The 17,349-nt window shown below is 39.4% G+C and overlaps 1 protein-coding gene across 3 annotated transcripts in view; it reads left to right on the top strand.

The window, feature by feature from the left end:
* Positions 1-17,349, top strand: part of igsf9bb (immunoglobulin superfamily, member 9Bb) — a 749,555-nt gene that overhangs the window by 614,471 nt on the left and 117,735 nt on the right. For all 3 annotated transcript variants that reach the window (XM_072238319.1, XM_072238320.1, XM_072238321.1), the window contains exons 9-11: positions 3,882-4,022; positions 7,368-7,484; positions 16,006-16,156. In XM_072238319.1, coding sequence (XP_072094420.1) covers positions 3,882-4,022; positions 7,368-7,484; positions 16,006-16,156 — 409 coding nt within the window. The remainder of the gene's footprint in view (positions 1-3,881; positions 4,023-7,367; positions 7,485-16,005; positions 16,157-17,349) is intronic.

Here is a 17,349-nt window from a genome sequence, read left to right on the forward strand (position 1 = left end):
AAGTGGATGCTTTCTCCATCATCATTTGTCTTTGTCTTCCTCTTGCTTTCTTCCATTCAATCTTTCCCATAATTACTGTGCATTCTAACTCCTCTTTCCTAATCACATGTCCAATGAAGTTACATTGCCTTTTCATGATCTCATACATTATTTCTCTTTTTGTGCTTGCTCTGTTCATGACATCCTCATTAAATATTCGTTTCATCCATGATATTCTTTGCATCCTCCTCAAAAACCACATCTCTGCTGCTACAATTCATTTCCTCACGTTACTAGATATTGTCCAACATTCTGAGCCATACAACATAACTGGATAAACGTAACATTCCAGTACTCTGAGGCGGGTTGTCATGCCTAGTTTAGTATTGGCTAGTATACTCTTCATTCTTGTAAAGGTGTCTTTTGCCATCCCTATTCTTTTTTTAATAGACAATAGACAATAGGTGCAGGAGTAGGCCATTCGGCCCTTTAAGCCAGCACCGCCATTCACTGTGATCATGGCTAATCATCCACAATCAGTATCCAGTTCCTGCCTTATCCCCATAACCTTTGATTCCGCTATCTTTAAGAGCTCTATCCATCTCTTTCTTGAAAGCAACAGAGACTTGGCCTCCACTGCCTTCTGGGGCAGAGGATTCCACATACCCACCACTCTCTGGGTGAAAAAGTTTTTCCTCAACTCTGTTCTAAATGGCCTACCCCTTATTCTTAAACTGTGGCCTCTGGTTCTGGACTCACCCATCAGCGGGAACATGCTTCCTGCCTCCAGCGTGTCCAATCCCTTAATAATCTTATATGTTTCAATATGTTTTGATGTCCATGTCGCACCTGCCATCTGATGTCACCCAGCTTCCTAAGAAGCAAAAGTTCTATACTTGTTTTATGTCTTCCCCGTTTATTCTCAGCCTGCAGATAGGATTCTCCTTCGTTTTGGATATCACCATACATTCTGTCTTTTTGCAATTGATAGATAGACCCATTTTTGCACTTTCATCAACAACTATATCAATTAAGTTTTGTAGTTCTTCCTCCGTACTTGCAATTAACACAGTGTCATCCGCATATCTGAAATTATTGATGTTTTCACCACCAACTTTGATACCCAAGATGTCTCTTGTTTTTTGTAATATTGTTTCACTGTACACATTAAACAAATCAGGGGAGAAAACACATATATGTTCAGTTTTTTGTATAAAATACATATATATATCACTGTAGTCTAAATAATTTTCCAAAGATCAAAGTGACTCGTGTAGCCATCTTCTACAAACTCACATTATCTACCGTTAAGCATCAAATATACTGAGAAATAATAAATCTCCAGTAAAGTTCTTCACAATTTCATTCCTGATAAGGTTCCAAAGTATAAACTCTTCCACTGTGCTACCGCATTGTTTTTTTTTAGTATAGAGAAGCCATTTTGTAAAATTAAAAGAAATAAGGCAATCAAATGAGTTGTGGATCAATAGCTGTTAATTAAATCAGATCATTTGTCAAAATATATTTTAACTCTTTGATAGTATATGATAGGAGGATTTTATTTTAATTACCCACAAATGCATTGGAGTCCCGGACCCATTGACTGAAGAGAAGGCAGAAACCCTCATCACTTTTGCAATTTTTTTGGACGCTGTAATTTCCAGGGCTATGAACCAAGAAGTGAGATCATTCTAAAGAGCTTTTTTTTTGTTTGGTATAGACACAATGCCCCTCTGCCTTAACTTTCCAATATTCTGCGATTAATTATGTATGTATAATCTTCTTCAATCAGTAGCCACTTTATCAGGTACACCTGTACACCTGCTTGTAAATCAAATATCTAATTAGCCAATCACCTGGCAGCAACTCAATGCCTAAAAGTACGCCAACATGGTCAAGAGGTTCAGTTGTTGTTCAGTCCAAGTATCAGAATGGGGGGGGGAAGAAACATGATCTAAGTAATGTGACTGTGTAATGATTGTTGATGCCAGATGGGATGGCTTGAGTATCTCAGAAACTGCTGCTCTCCTGGGATTTTCATGCACAACAATCTTTACAGTTTACAGAGAATAGAGAATAATGCAGAAAACAAAAAAAAACACATCCAGTGAGCGGCAGTCCTGTGGGTGAAATTGCCTTGTTAACGAGAGAGGTCAGAGTAGAACGGCCAGACTGGTTCAAGCTGACAGGAAGGCGACAGTAACTCAAATAATGACACAGTGCTGTGCAGAAGAGCATCTCTGAATGCACAGCACGTCAAACCTTGAAGTGGATGGGCTACAGCAGCAGATGATAACACTGGGTTTTACTTCTGTACCTAATAAAGTGGCCACTGAGTATATGCTGCTCCTTAACATTTAAATATTCTGGAATAATTAATAAACCTTTCCTGCACATTAAAAATACTCATCAAGTCTTCTGTGTTTCTGTTGGGGCTGACCCAGTGAAAGTTAATGCACAGTTGGAGGCCATTCAGCCCATTGAATCCATTCCAGTAACAAATATTTTGTAATCTATTTAGAAGTGAAACTGAAATAGAACAGTTTATTCCACGGCTCTCATTTAATGTAAGTAGTCCCTGAAGGGTGTTTTAATAATCAAGTTCTGGAGTGATTTGTTTTGTCTTCATTCTTTATGATTGCCAACAGGAATAAGAAGTGACATTTTGCCAGATGTTGAGACATTTAAGGATCTATTTCCCTATTTCCATTGAGGTGAATGACAGTAACATAAGAGACGACAATTGCCCTATATAACCAACTGGCATCTTAAGATCATAATTGGCAATAATCCAAGTAATTTGTAGGAAATGGGACCAATTAGTGCAATTTTGCAAATCTAATGATTCAAAAATAGTTTTCCAATTTAAAATTCTCACAAATTAAATATTTTGGATTTTGTTTCTCCTCTCTCCTCAAAGTTCTGTCCATAAAGTGGGAGGGGGGACTAATTTATTTGCTATCAAGTTGCATTCTGAGAATGAAATTTAAATCTAAACAATATTTTTAATAAACTTAAATCTGCATGTTGCTAGCTCCCAGTGCTTCACAACATTAAACTAAAATGCAAAACATAACCACATTCCTTGAATCACTTGTAGCTGCAGAATACTCTGGGGCTTCCGATGGACCAACCCTTTTTACCATGCCAAAGTCCTGCAATTTAGCTAAGTAAACTGAATGCAAAGGAAGAAAAATGTATTTTTGTGTTACTCCTCAGTACATTTCTATATGTCTCTCAACTAATTAATTACTTATGAAGAAGAAATCAAGCATCATTTTTGTGCTGTAAAATAGCAGGACCTTTCAGCTGAGAGTGAGGTGAATAGCCTAATTCACCAGTTCCACTGCTGTTCAATGGTGAAAATGTGGGCATCTGGGAAACCTGCTACTCTGCAATAAAGTTGTCATGGGATCTTTTCTTGTCCATCTGTAACAGATTACACTTCAGATTTACAGCTCATTTGAAGTCTCATCTTAGATAACGTGTTTAGGTCCTGCAGTGAGGTTTGACCAGAGGCGAACGTACTTCCACCTAAACCAAGGAGCACTTGATAGTTTTTATACTGCAGTGAGCAAAGCTTAATGAAAAGCCCAGCCATTGAACTGAAAGAGGATTATTCTCCATAATCCTTACAGAAGTAGTATGTGTGCCAATTTAAAAATGGTTTTAGTAAAGGGTCTTTAACCAGTAATATTTTTTCTCTGTTTCTCACTCCACAGATGCTGCCTGGTCTGCTAAGTATTTCTAGCCTATTCTATTCCTATTCAATATTGCTAGCAAATTTTTATTCAAAACTTTACATAGTACAATTTTATTGATTACAATGCCACCTTAGTAAGATGTTCTGATTATATCGTGGTTGGCTGGAGTTCCTTATTTACAGTAACTTTTTCCGATAGTTTCGTGGTTGGAATTTGCTGAATGATGGGACCATTGCACTGGATGAATCCACGGAAGAAGCTCTTGGCACTTATACCTGCATGCCTTACAATGCTCTAGGTACCATGGGACAATCTAGCCCTGCTCGACTGGTGCTTAAGGTAAACTCAAATTGATTAATCCATTCCTGCCTGTAGCTTCATGGAGTAGAATTTTCTCTGATCTCACTCAGGCAGCCATTCTGCCCTGATCATCAATTCAGTTAAAATGGAAGCTGTATATTCTGGAACGATTTGAAACAATCATAGAGTTACCCATAACAGAAACAGGCCCTTTGGCCCATCTCATCCATACTGACCAAGTTGCCTTCTTGAGTTTGTCCTACTTTCCTGCGATTGGCCGATATCACTATAAAGTTTTCTTCTCCATGCACCTGTCTAAATCCTTTTAATAAACATTTGACCTGGTCAATCATATTTACAGTTGCAACCAACAGCTAAATTTTAAAAGATCTCTCAGAAAAATATTGTTCACTCCCTAGAAAACATTTACATCAGTGTTCCATCACTTCTGCTTGTTCTACCATTCACTGTGAGATTCTTTAAACCAATAGATTTGGTGGCATGTGGCTCCACCACCTCCCTGAGGCAATGTCTGTATATGTATAATATAAGCTGTTCACTCTGCAAGGTCCCACTCACATTAAACTATCACTTACATCTACAGTCATAGAAATACAAGGAGTAATGTCCTATAAATTAGCATCAAAAGCCATAAACACTAACCTTGGTATCAATAGTGAGCTCTCTAAAAACAAATAGAACTCCAATGCACCTGCGATCTGTGGCCTTTAAGTGCAGCAATTAAGTGAGTTTAGGAAGTGCAGGCACTTTGTCTTCAGTTGCAAGCCAAATGAAGTCAGAAATAATGACCAACTCCTTCACCTGTACCAATCCTCCAAATAGAAAACTTTTCCCGATTTTGGATATGACTAGTTTTTTTGGTTAAATGCTATGATACCTTGATAAATGGTTCATGGTGCTGTTCCTGCATCACCAATAGTGAAAACAGCCGGATCAGTAACGATCAAGCAACTCATATCTTGGGATTTAAACTGATAATTTTAAGTAATCACATTGTTTTAAAAATATGGTGGATGATAGTGTAGACAACTGCATCAGGGAGGATGCAGAAAGGGAAATGGATGAGTTGGAAGAGCTCATTTAAGAAAAAACTGATGAAATGGGAAACTTGCTTCCATATTGCAAGATCTGTGTGTAATAAAGTGTAGAAGATGTCCAAGTGAAAAAGCTTTTGATAGATTAATTTTGAGAGATTTTCTGTAGCGGGATAAGGGAGGAAAGCACTCCTAGGGAGAATGGGAGAAACATTTCAAGTACTCACTCTGGTCATTATCAAAGTCTTGTTCTTGTGATGATTCCATCTGACAAAGCTGTGTGAATACTTGAGCTATGGGCTAGTGGCAGAAGAGATTTCAGAGGCAGAGAAGAAGCACAGACAGCATGCAGTGCATCCGCTTCATCAATGCGATCGATCATGCAATTCAAAGCAGAGAACTTTACCAAGATATGCATACTGTTCCATGAACCATGTATTGAAGAGGAATTGTTCATTTATTTACAACCAGACTCTTAACTTTGATGTTCTACTTCAAGTGTTAGGAGACAGTCCTTATAGTCAAATTTAACAGAATACCACACTCCTGTGACCTATCAGTTACAAGCAATTTCTGCGCCTGCTTTTCAAGCCTTCCCATGTATTATCTTTCTTCACTTGTATCCCTTGATTAAGTAGTGACCTTCAGGAGAAATGTTGCCTTGTAATTGATAATAAGTTTTTAAAAAGCCTCACCTCATCACCATACTTGAATAATGAGATACATTTGAGCAAACTATATATTATACCACTCCACAGGTAGAAGAGCCGATAGAAAAGGGTGTCTTGTATTTCCCTGGATAATACAATCTCATGCCGATATTCTCTTGTGAATGTAAAATGATGCTCTAGTAATGAATTGTAAATATCCTTTTACTCATAGATTTCAGTAATGCAAGTTAGGAAGTATTGGTTTCCTGCAATTTTATTCTGTTTGCTAGTAGTTGCTGTGATTATTGGGAGCTTATGGTTCTAATATTACTATTTGTCATATAAAATCTGTGTTCACAGGATCCCCTTTGCTAAGCTGTATTTTGGGGATGAACATCAAGCCCATTTTAGTCTGCTTTACAATTAGCAAAATGTTTATAATAGTATGAGATCCCCTTGCCTCATCTTCCCCACGTTTAAATCTTCGTAAGCGCCTTGATCGCATCATTGATTGTTCCTTATATTTCAGTTCAAGTCTAAGCTGTGAAGTGGTTTGGCTATCTTCCTACATTCAAGGCACAGTGTAAAGGAAGGTTTGCCAGGATGAGATAGGTGGTCAACTGAGCCGTGTACTTACATCCCCACGTAGGAAGACTGTGACCAACATTATCACCCATAAATGCAAATGTGCAAGAGGGAATATCTTCACTAACTAACTATCTTTACCTTCTAAGTGAGAACTAAATTTACTTCTGAACTTCTTGACAATGATACTTACAGCAATGTCATTCTAAATATTTTCCAGTGGCATTTATTTTTCAGAGCAAGGAACAAGTATTGATTTGAAATGAAGTGAGGTTCAAGAGCCAGAGTAACCAGACCAAAGAGCACAGTTATTATTTGCTCTCTGTTTTGAAGTCATCCATTGATCTTTTTATATCCATTATGAATCCCTTTGTCAATATTCATAACATAAAGTGCCTTTGTAAACTTGGTGAATTGTAATTACTTCTTTATGAGCAGCATGCATAAGCTTATGAAGCAGCTATCATCATCTAGATTGGAAGCATTACCTTAACTGTTCTGCAGAAGAAAAGTAGGTTCATGGACTGATAATTATTTTATGTACTTACTTACTGCCTGTTATGCCACTGGTGCTTAGGGCAACAATGAAGGCCCCCCATCTCTGGCGGTGTTCAGGACTTCCTTCAGTAGCTTCCTCTTGGTTTTCGCTACTCACACAAGTCCCGGGTGGAGACTCAGGAATACTGTCACACTCAAATGTAGAAGGATTCTTCATTGCTGTTTCTGTAACCATTTTGTTTAACCAGTCAGTGTTGTCAGCCCTGAGCTGAACCCCCCGAACCTGGAGGACTGGTGGACCACTCTTAGTCTGACCTCTACCCTTTGACCTGTTTGGCATGGGTGACCCTACCAAGAGCCAAAGCATAAAGCCCTGACTCCAGCCAGTGTAGCTCTCCGGGTCATTGATGCATGTAAGCCTCCAAACTGTGACAAGGATGTGGTCCTCTTGGAGGAGAATTATTACAGCAGGGAATTAAAAAGATGCTACAATTCCTGCACCATTATTTTTAATCTTCTATTTTGTCTGATTAGTACTTTGCCAATAAATACAAAATGTTATCTATGAAGATAACCGGGCTGCTTCTGTTTTCCAGGATCCCCCTTACTTTACGGTGCTACCAGGCTGGGAATATCGGCAGGAAGTAGGCCGAGAACTGGTCATTCCATGTGCTGCTGCAGGTGATCCATTCCCCGTAATCTCCTGGAGGAAGGTATCAGAACTTTTGTTTTCTCCTTAATACAACAAAGCTCCCAGGGAGGCGTATAAATTGCTTTGCTTTCAATCATTTGATAGTTCATGATCGCAAGTTCAAAGCCCACTGGGTGAGAATTCCCTCATATAATGACATTGGACTGAATATGTGAGGTGAGCTTGGTGGGAAGAGTGGTAGGGTAGATTTGGAATCAGGATGTAAATATTTTGACCATGGTTGGTCTTGGCAAACCTTTCTACAGAAGAGGTTTCCATTGCCTTCTTCTGGGCAGTGTTTTTAGAGGACAGGTGACTCAAGAGACGTATCTCCACCCTGACACCTGGGTCCATACTATTAGCAGATCATGCATTCTCAAATTAGTCTTATGCAAGTGATATTGAAGTGTGCTTTCTCCCTATTGTGTTTGCATCATGCTGTGGGAATGCTTCACTGCAGCAGGCCCTGGAAGACTTGTGAAGGTAGAGGGTAAAATGAATGCAGCAAAATACAGGGAAATCCTGGAGGAAAACCTGATGCAGTCTGCAAGAGAACTTTGACTTGGGAGAAAATTTCTTTTCCAGCAAGACAATGACCCCAAGCATCAAGCCAAAGCTACACAGGAATGCCCTAAAAACAACTAACTTAATGTCCTGGAGTGGCCATGTCAGAGTCCAGATCTCAATCCAATTGAGAATTTGTGGCTGGACTTGAAAAGGACTGTTCCCTCATGATCCCCATGCAATCTGACAGAGTTTGAGCAGTTTTATAAAGAAGAATAGGGGAAAATTGCAGTGTCCAGATGTACAAAGCCATTAGAGACCAATCCACATAGACTGAAGGTTGCAATTGCTGTCGAAAGTGCATCTACTAAACACTGACTTGAAGGGGGTGAATAATTATGCAATCAAGTATTTTGTGTTTAATAATTGTAATAAATTTAGACCAATTTGTTTTCACTTTGACATGAAAAAGTCTTTTCTGTTGATCAATGTCAAAAAAGTCAAATTAAATCCGCTATGATTCAATGCCGTAAAACAATAAACATGAAAAACTTCGGGGGGGGGTGCTGTGTACTTTTACAGGCACTGTATATTTACTTTGATAATACATTTGCTTTGAACTTTGATTAGACCTTGTTTAAGGGATGATAATTGAATAAGATAATGGATCTTCCCTGTCATTTTTGCCTTGAGATACTTCATGTTGCTTTAAGATGGGTGGGATTTCAGTTTACCCTTTCATCTAAAAAAATGTTGCCTCAGCGTTTAATGTCAACCTGGATTTCATTTGAAAACTGGTCACTTGGCTGAGGTACTTCAGCTCAGGTGCTGCACAACAGCTCAAGTCTGTAAGAAAGGAGGCAAGAAAGTTATAAATAGAATGGAAACCACAGATCGTTTGCACTTGAGTTCTTTAACTAAGTGTAGATACAGAGGAAGGAGACAATATGACTTAAGATTTCCTTAAGGCTTTTAATAAGGGGCTGCATGGAAAGTCATGGTACAATGGTAAGTTTTATTATGTTGAAGGTAATCTACTTGCATGGATGGAGGACTGGCGAACTCATAATAAGTGGCACCAGGTATAATGGATCACTTTCAGATTAGTAAGCTTTAAGTAGTAAGGTGCTCCTCCGGTGCATCGTATATTTACAATTTATATTAAGGAATGATAAGGGATTGAGTATATTGCCTCTATGTTTGCTAAAGATACAAAAACAAATGGGCAGGCAAGCTCTGAGGATGAAACAGCAGTTGGCAAAGGGTTACAGGCTGGTTAATTGAATGGAGAAATGATGACCAATGGAATATGAAGTAAGAAAAAGTGGAACAAAAAATAAAAAAAGGAGCAATTAACGCGGAAGGTAAATGGGATGCTTCAATGCCAGGGGTGGAATAGGGAAGGCTTTCCACACATATAATTTTGGTCTCTGTATTTAATAGAGGATTTCCAAGCCTTGGACGTTGGTGCAGTTCAGAGAGGATTGATTATTGGGACAAATGAGTTATTTTATGAGGAAAGATTGAATGGATTTGAGCCTATACTCACAGGAGCTTAGAGGAATGAAAGCTGATCTAACAGAAGTGTAATCTTGGTGAATGAAAATCAAAAAACTGCAGTTTGTCATGTTTTACAAGTTGCCTTCCTATATTGAGATTCTGAAATAAAAACGTGAAACATTGGCAGCATGAAAACTTATTCATTTCTCTAACGATAGATACCACCTCTCCTTCTATTTGTTTCCAACATTTTCCATTTTTATGCTTTAAAATTCAGGTAAGAAGACAACTTGTAAAAGCTAAGATCAGGATGAATTTCTTCTCTGGCGGTAGTGAATCTTTACAACTCTCTACCCCAGAGAGCTGTGAATACTGACACATTTCAAAACGTTCAAGCTTAGGACAGATCTATTTTTGCAGGGGAATCATGAGTCATCAAGGTTATTCAGAAAATAGATTTTAAGTCAATAATCAGATCAGCCATGATCATGTTGAATGGTAGATGAGGCTGGAGAGGCCATTTGGCTTTCTCTTACTGCTGTTCTTTTCAACTACTCACTCTAACACGCCCTCCTTCAATGCACATCTTCCCTGATCCTTTAATCTTTTATTTACATGCTAATCAGTCTTTGCAATAAGGACAGGAACAGGCCCTTCAGCCCACCACACAATGCTACATTAGCTCCATGTCCTTCAATGCCTTGCCTATTCAAGTGTCTATCTAAATTCTTATTTTTTGACTGTGATACAGCATGGAATAGGCCATTCCAACTCTTCGAGCTTCACTACCCAGCAACCCCACGATCTAATCCTAGTTTAATCAAGGGACAATGACTAATTAACCTACCAACTGGTATGTCTTTGGACTGTGGGAGGAAACCAGAACATTTGGAGGAAACCCACATGGTCACGGGGAGAATATACAAACTCCTTATAGGCAGCAGCTGGAAATGAACCCTGGTCGTCTGTACTGTAAAGCGTTGTGCTAACCACTACGCTACCATGCCACCCCAAATATCTATTAAATGAAGTCTTTAGTTCAAATTTCAATGTAAATTTACGATCAAAGTATGGATATGTCACCATATACTACCCTGAGATTCATTTTCTCACAGGCATTCACAGTAAAACAAAGAAATACAATAGACTCAATGAAAAAAACACACACAAAGACTAACAGGCAGCCAAGTGCAAAAGAAGACAATCTGTGCAAATATAAGATAAGTAAGTAAATAAATAAACAGACAAACAGACAAATAATACTGAGAACATAAGTTGTAGAGTCCTTGAAAGTGAATCCTTTGGTTCTGTTCAGTGATCAGTTCAGTGTTGTGGTGAGTGAAGTTATCCACTCTGGTTTAGGAGCCTGATGGATGAAGGGTAATAACCGTTCCTAATCCTGGTGGTGTGCGATCTGAGGCTCCTGTACTTTCTTCCTAATGGTAGCAGCAAAAGGAGCATGGCCTGGATGGTGGGAGTCTTTCAGAATGGATACTGCTTTTGTCTCGGTGCTCTCCGTAGAGGTTCTTAATGGTGGGGAGGGCTTTTACTGTGATGGAGTGGGATGTATCCATCACTTTTTGAAAGCCAACAATCCACGATAAATGTCAAAGTTTTGTTTGCGTCTGGAAGACAATTCTTTCAATTTTATATCATGCGGAATAAATGCTAATGGTATACATTAACATAAGAGGTTAAAAGTTAAGAGCATCAGGTGTAATAAACAGGAAAAATGTTCATTTCAAACTGAGCATATAAATGGCTGCTAAGACAAGGGATCATTTCTCTCCTGCATTAAACCCATTTTTCTATCACATAAAAAGGGCTTTGGGGAATTTGCGCAGATTGAAATTTTGTGCATTGAGATTTGAAATGTGTCCTAGATGTTTATACAATTACCTGAATGCTTCTTGACTGTAAATTAGCTGAAAAGATAGTCAATATTGTTTTCTGCATTCCCAGGAGGAGAGAACATAATTGTATGCCATGCTAGTTTATTTTTAAGTACTGATTTTTTTCCATCTTCCCCCTGGGTGATTTTCCAATACGGCTTTGGATTCCAAGTGAATTAAAAAGCTGAAAATCACTGTCTATTTAAAGAAAAAAAATCTCAAATGGTTGTTTTGAGAAGCAGGAATAAAGGTGCAGCAGGGAGCAAAAAGAAATGGAATCTGTTTTGTAATCAATTCTAAAATTTTGAAAGTGTAATCTGCGTGTTTGTCGGAACCCATCTGCCTGTTCATCTGCTTCAGGGAGCAGGAAAACACCGAGCATTCAGTTTTTGTTGGAGAAAAATGCTCATCGGTGCTCTTTGGGATGCGGATCTGATTCTCTGCTGCTGTTAAAGGATTCAGGCCTCTTAAAGTTGTTCCCAACCTTTTCAACTATCAAGTCTACACTATACGAGCTACAGTACTCACTGATCCCATGTACATTGGGGAGGCCAAACGCAGATGTGGTAACTACTTTATAGAATACTTTAGATCAGTTGAAAGGGTGATTCTGAGCTTCTAATCACTTATCACTTTAATGCTCCTTCTGACTCCCACACTGATCTCTGTCCTTGATTTCCTGCACTGTCCCATTGAAGCTTGATGTAAGCGTGAGGAACTGCATCTGATATTATGATTAGACAAATTATGCTCTTCTGGAACCAGTATGGAATTCAACAACCTTAGCCACATAATATCCCAAGTTTCCATGTCAGATATCCAGCGTCCAGATGCTAATTTCAGACAGTGATTTTGCTTCCTTCCTTCGCGTCTTTACAAAATCTCACCTTATTTTGTCAAATCGTCACGGGGATTCCTATTCGTTCTTCCTTCTCACATTTTGTGTCTTAAAACCTGCTGATCTATCAGTTTCCCCACTTTCACTGAGATGTCATTAATCTAAACTGTTAACTGATTTCTCTATCCATGGGGACAGCCTGACTTGATGAGTGTTTTGAGCATTGTCTGTTTCTGTATCAAGTCAGTGCAAGGAGATTAAATTGACATGGCTAGCTGGCTCATTGAAAAAAGTTGAGTGGACAGGCAGAAATAATTTCCACTTTCTGTGTGCTCGCTAACAATGAGGGATATATTAATGATGACTAGATATCTGGAAGAGAGTTAAGGAAACCGCCTTTTTAATGTCATTTCTGGTACACAAGTGGAAAGGAGACAAAATAATTGTTACTCCGAATCCGAACCAGCACAAAAAAAACACAGTAAGATAAAGAACACAATTATAAAAATCACAAAATATAAATGTAAGGTAGCTCATATACATTGATTGTATGTCCATGAAGTGATGCTTCGTACAGGAGTGTGTCTGTACATGAGGTGACTTTGACAGGAAATGATAATGTCATGGTTGTAGGGGTGTGGAGGGGTGGGTTAGTGGGTGGAGGTGTTGATCAGCCTTACTGCTCGGGGAAAGTAACCATTTTTGAGTCTGGTGGTCCTGTTGTGGAAACTACGTAACCTCCTCCCTGATGGGAGTGGGACGAGCACTCCATGAGCAGGGCGAGTGACGTTACTGGCCCTTTTCGGGCACCTTTCTGTATCTAGGTTTTTGACGGTGGGTAGGCTGGTGCCGGTGATGCGTTGGGCAGTTTGACTACCCATCCTGACCATCTTCCTGACTTAGTCAGCCTTCCTGACCACCGCAGTACAGTTTCCGTACGTACCATGCAGTGACGAAGCTTGTTAGGCTGCTCTCCACTGCACATCTGTAGAATGACGCGAGTGTAGATGCACAAAGTCCAGCTCTCTTCAGCCTCCTCAGAAAGTAGACGTATTGATGAGCTTTCCTGATTCATAGGATTTGTTCTGGGACCATGAGAGGTTGTGTGAGGTGTGCATTCCCAGGAGTTTGAAACTGCTCATAGTTTCCACTGCTGTGTCACTGATGCAAAAAGCTGGTGGTGGGGGAGGGTGGGGGGTGGGGGGGTGAATGGTGCGAGTTCTCCTGAAGTCGATAACAATCTCCTTTGTCAAACTGACATTGAGGAAGAGGTTATTTTCCTGGCGCCGGGCCTCGAGCTCTTATACCTCTGCTCTATAGGCCGTCTCATCATTGTTGGTGATGAGCCCCACCACTGTCGTGTCATCAGCAAACTTGGCAAGGTGATTGGCAAGGTTTTGACCGTGCGGTCATGTCTGAGCAGGGTGTACAGCAGTGGGTTCAGCACACAGCCCTGGGGAGCACCCCTGTTGAGGATGATGGGGAGAGTGGAGTGGTTGTGTATCCTGACTATCTGAGGTCTGTTGTGATATTAAGATTATTGAACCAGACCAGAAGTCCCTACAAAGAACATTGAGAATAGCTGAGAGGATTATAGGAATCTCCCTACCATCCTTTGGGGATATTTATCAGGAGCGCTGCATACTCTGGGACCTTGGTTTATCAAGGATGCCTCCCACCCATCCATCCAGCATCCTCTTTGACTTTCTACAATGCGGCAAGAGAGTCCGATGCATAAAAACAAGAATGGTCAGGATGGGAAACAATTTCTTCCCTCAGGCCATTTGGCTTCTGAACTCCCAGCCGCATTGCATTTGAAGTGTCACTGGTTAATCTGTTCTGTACCTTACAGTATTTAATTTATGCACTTTATTTTGTTTATTTACATGTAATCCATCTGTAGATTTCATCCTTACATAAGTTATTATGTTTTATGTGTACTACAGTGCTTTACACCTTTGGTCAGAGAAACATCTAGTTTGATGGTATATAGTTAAGTGACAATAAACTTGATTTGCTTTGTGCTGTTAAAATGATTGAAATTAATAAGGAATGTTGATGGATCCCATTCCCAAGCATTGCTCCTTCCCTCATATACAGTAAGCATCTGCCAGGAATTTTCCACAGCAAAATGGAAGCTTTGGGAATCATATCCACTTATTGGTTTTAATGTTTCTTTCTCTGTGCAACTCAAAAATGAAATGATCAAGGTTTTCAAATGAGCAAGAATAATCAAGTTTCCCCGAGTCAAAAGAAAATTTGATTTCCTAAACAATTTTGCTTATGTGTATATATTCATCAATATTTCTTATTAATTTCAATTTTAATATCACAAAACAAAATACATTCCTACATCTGAATGAAAATGACTCTATATATTGTTATCATCTGCTTATTGAGCCAGATATTCTGGTGAAAGGGTTTAATGTTTACAAAGTAATAACGTTGTCACATTAACTTTGTGCTCCAGTTTCCTCCCACATCCCAAAGACATACAAGTTAGAAAGTTGCAGGCATCCGTGCTGGGTTGAGCATCGAGCTAGTAACTCGACCTCGTAAAAAAAGAAATTGCCTGCTACAGAAACATCAACAGCAAAAAATTGATGGCCTATGCTCCCCGTGAGTTTAAAGGGCAATTTCCTTTTCCTTTCTCCTTGTAATCTCATTACACAGCACCTCTCGTACCCAAGACATAGACCTACAGCTTCCTGCAATGGCAGCACATCCAATGAAAGCCTTTTCAGCACATAGGTCCACATTGTCTCATAACCATTTTAACATTAATCACTTCTCCTATCCAAATACCTCACTTTTCCTCATTCTCCCATTTTTCTGCTTCTGTACCTGCCTGAGCATCGCAGCTCCAACTCTTTTACACTTGTATGGGAAAAGGATTGGGTTCTGTTAATATGATGAAGAGAAGTGATCCAAGTGACTGAGAGGAAATAGTACTCTTGCGATGTTGAGAGGGAGAGGAACATGTGCTTATGCAGGCTGGTTTGATACAGGTTAATGTGTTGGATGTGGAGGCAGGTGGAGCTGAAAGCAGAAAGGTGGTCCAATTATGAATGATCAAGCCATTAAACTGAGCCACTTTGTTTCCATCTCCATGGATGATGCCTAATCTCCTGAGAATCTCCAGCAGTTTCTGCTTTTATCTACATGGTAAAGTACCAAGTTTTATATTTTTCAGTTGGGTTGGGAAGATGCTGAATACTACTTGGGGAGAAGTAGATGTTCTCCCACTTTCTTGGTGAAAGTTATAAACTCAAGCAAGGCTGCCAAAGAATAGATCATTTGGTCAATTATCCTCATCACTGGTTGTAGAGCTTTGTTGTACTTCATTGTTGCATTTATCACAGCAGTGACTATTCCACCGAGATACAACACTGAGCGGCACGGGAGGTCGTTCCTGCCTGTGGCCATCGAGCTTGCAACTCCTCCCGTGGAGGGTCAGACACCCTGAGCCAATAGACTGGTCCTGGACTTATTTTCCATCTGGCATAGTTTTGCATTTTGTTGTTTGACTGTTGGGGTTTTTTGTATTGCTATACTTACGCTCTGTTCTTGGTTGGTGCGGCTGTAACGAAACCCAATTTCCCTCGAGATCAACAAAGTATATCTATCTATCTATCTACCTGATTAGCTGAGATATACTCTCAGGCACCTTGAGTTGGTATAGCAATGTAAGCATGTCAATTGTAAAACAATTACAGTATGTAAAGTGCTGAATGAACAGAATGACCTGGGACAGTTGGCATTAGTTAGCTTGGTTTGAAGTATCTCTTTGGTTTGTTGTCTGTTTAAAGGTAGGGAAGCCCAGTAAAAGCAAGCACAACATCCTTCCGAGCGGCAGCCTACAATTCAAAGCTCTCAGCAAAGAGGACCATGGACAATGGGAATGTGTCGCCACGAATGTGGTCACAAGCATCACTGCCAGCGCACATCTGACTGTAATCGGTGAGAACAAGAGCTTCTCTATGAACTACACATTTGTTTTACCTGTATCATGATAGCTATTTAATTTGATGTGTCGCAGTATTCTTGTATATATAATTAGTTGGAGCAAAAATAGTAATTAAATGTTGGTTCAAAGTCCAAATTGTACTAAGGTCTGCCAGTAAAATGAGTATATTCTTATTCATTGTTTTAGATGCTCCTTTCACGAAACTGCTTATTAAGTTTGCATTCTGGAAATCCAGACTGCTTTAACAATAAAATAAGATTCACTGATTCCTTTTTCAGAAATGGGGATACGTTTACATTGTAAAAGTTCTCTGAAGCTGAATATAACTGCAAATTGACTGTTTGATTTCCCTTTAATATTGCATTGACTTCTTTGTTGTAATTTCTTTGTACCCACGTACTATGCGTCTTTGTGAGCTTTGTTAGTCTCCTGTTTTGAATGTTTGTAATTTAACAATTACTTGCATAAATTGCTTCACAGAAGCTTAATCAAACCACGATGGAAGTATCAGAACCAGTGACCAAGAGCTTGATCAAAGAGGTAGATTTTTAAAAAAGAGAGAGATGGAGACAGTATGGCAAGGATTCAAAATTGTTTAATATCATCCTCCAGTACACGTGTTAAGAGGGATGAAATAACTGTTACTCTGGATCTGATGCAGCATAAAAAAAACACAATAATTTAAAAAACAAAAGAAAACACAATAAATATAATTACAAAAGCAATTCTATAAAATATAATGTATAGGTAACTGTTAAATACATAGACTAATTGTATGTACATGAAGTGGCACTAGGAGATGTATAATCAGTGGTGGAGGGGTGGGTTAGTGGACGGAGGTGTTGATCAAGCTGATGACTTGGGGGAAGTAACTGCTTTTGAGTCTAGTGGTCATGGCATGGAAGTGCATAGCCTCTTCCCTGCTGTGTTTGCTGTGCTTCCGATGTGAAGACAGGCATGAGTGATGCAGGTTCCCGAGTTGGCCAGGTGCCCTAAGATCCAATTGTTAATGACATCAAAAAAAAGAGAGTTTTATTTTATATAGGCATTACAACCAAAGGTTTACAAGGTGCAAAATCTGCTTAGTTAAAAGCAGCTTTGGACTGCAGGTGTGTATGTTCTGCAAGGTAGTCCAATGTTATTCCTCTCTGCAGAAAGATTCTGAATCAAATTCCATCCCAACTTC

Source organism: Mobula birostris, chromosome 20 (assembly GCF_030028105.1).
Source record: "Mobula birostris isolate sMobBir1 chromosome 20, sMobBir1.hap1, whole genome shotgun sequence".
NCBI classification, from domain to species: domain Eukaryota; kingdom Metazoa; phylum Chordata; class Chondrichthyes; order Myliobatiformes; family Myliobatidae; genus Mobula; species Mobula birostris.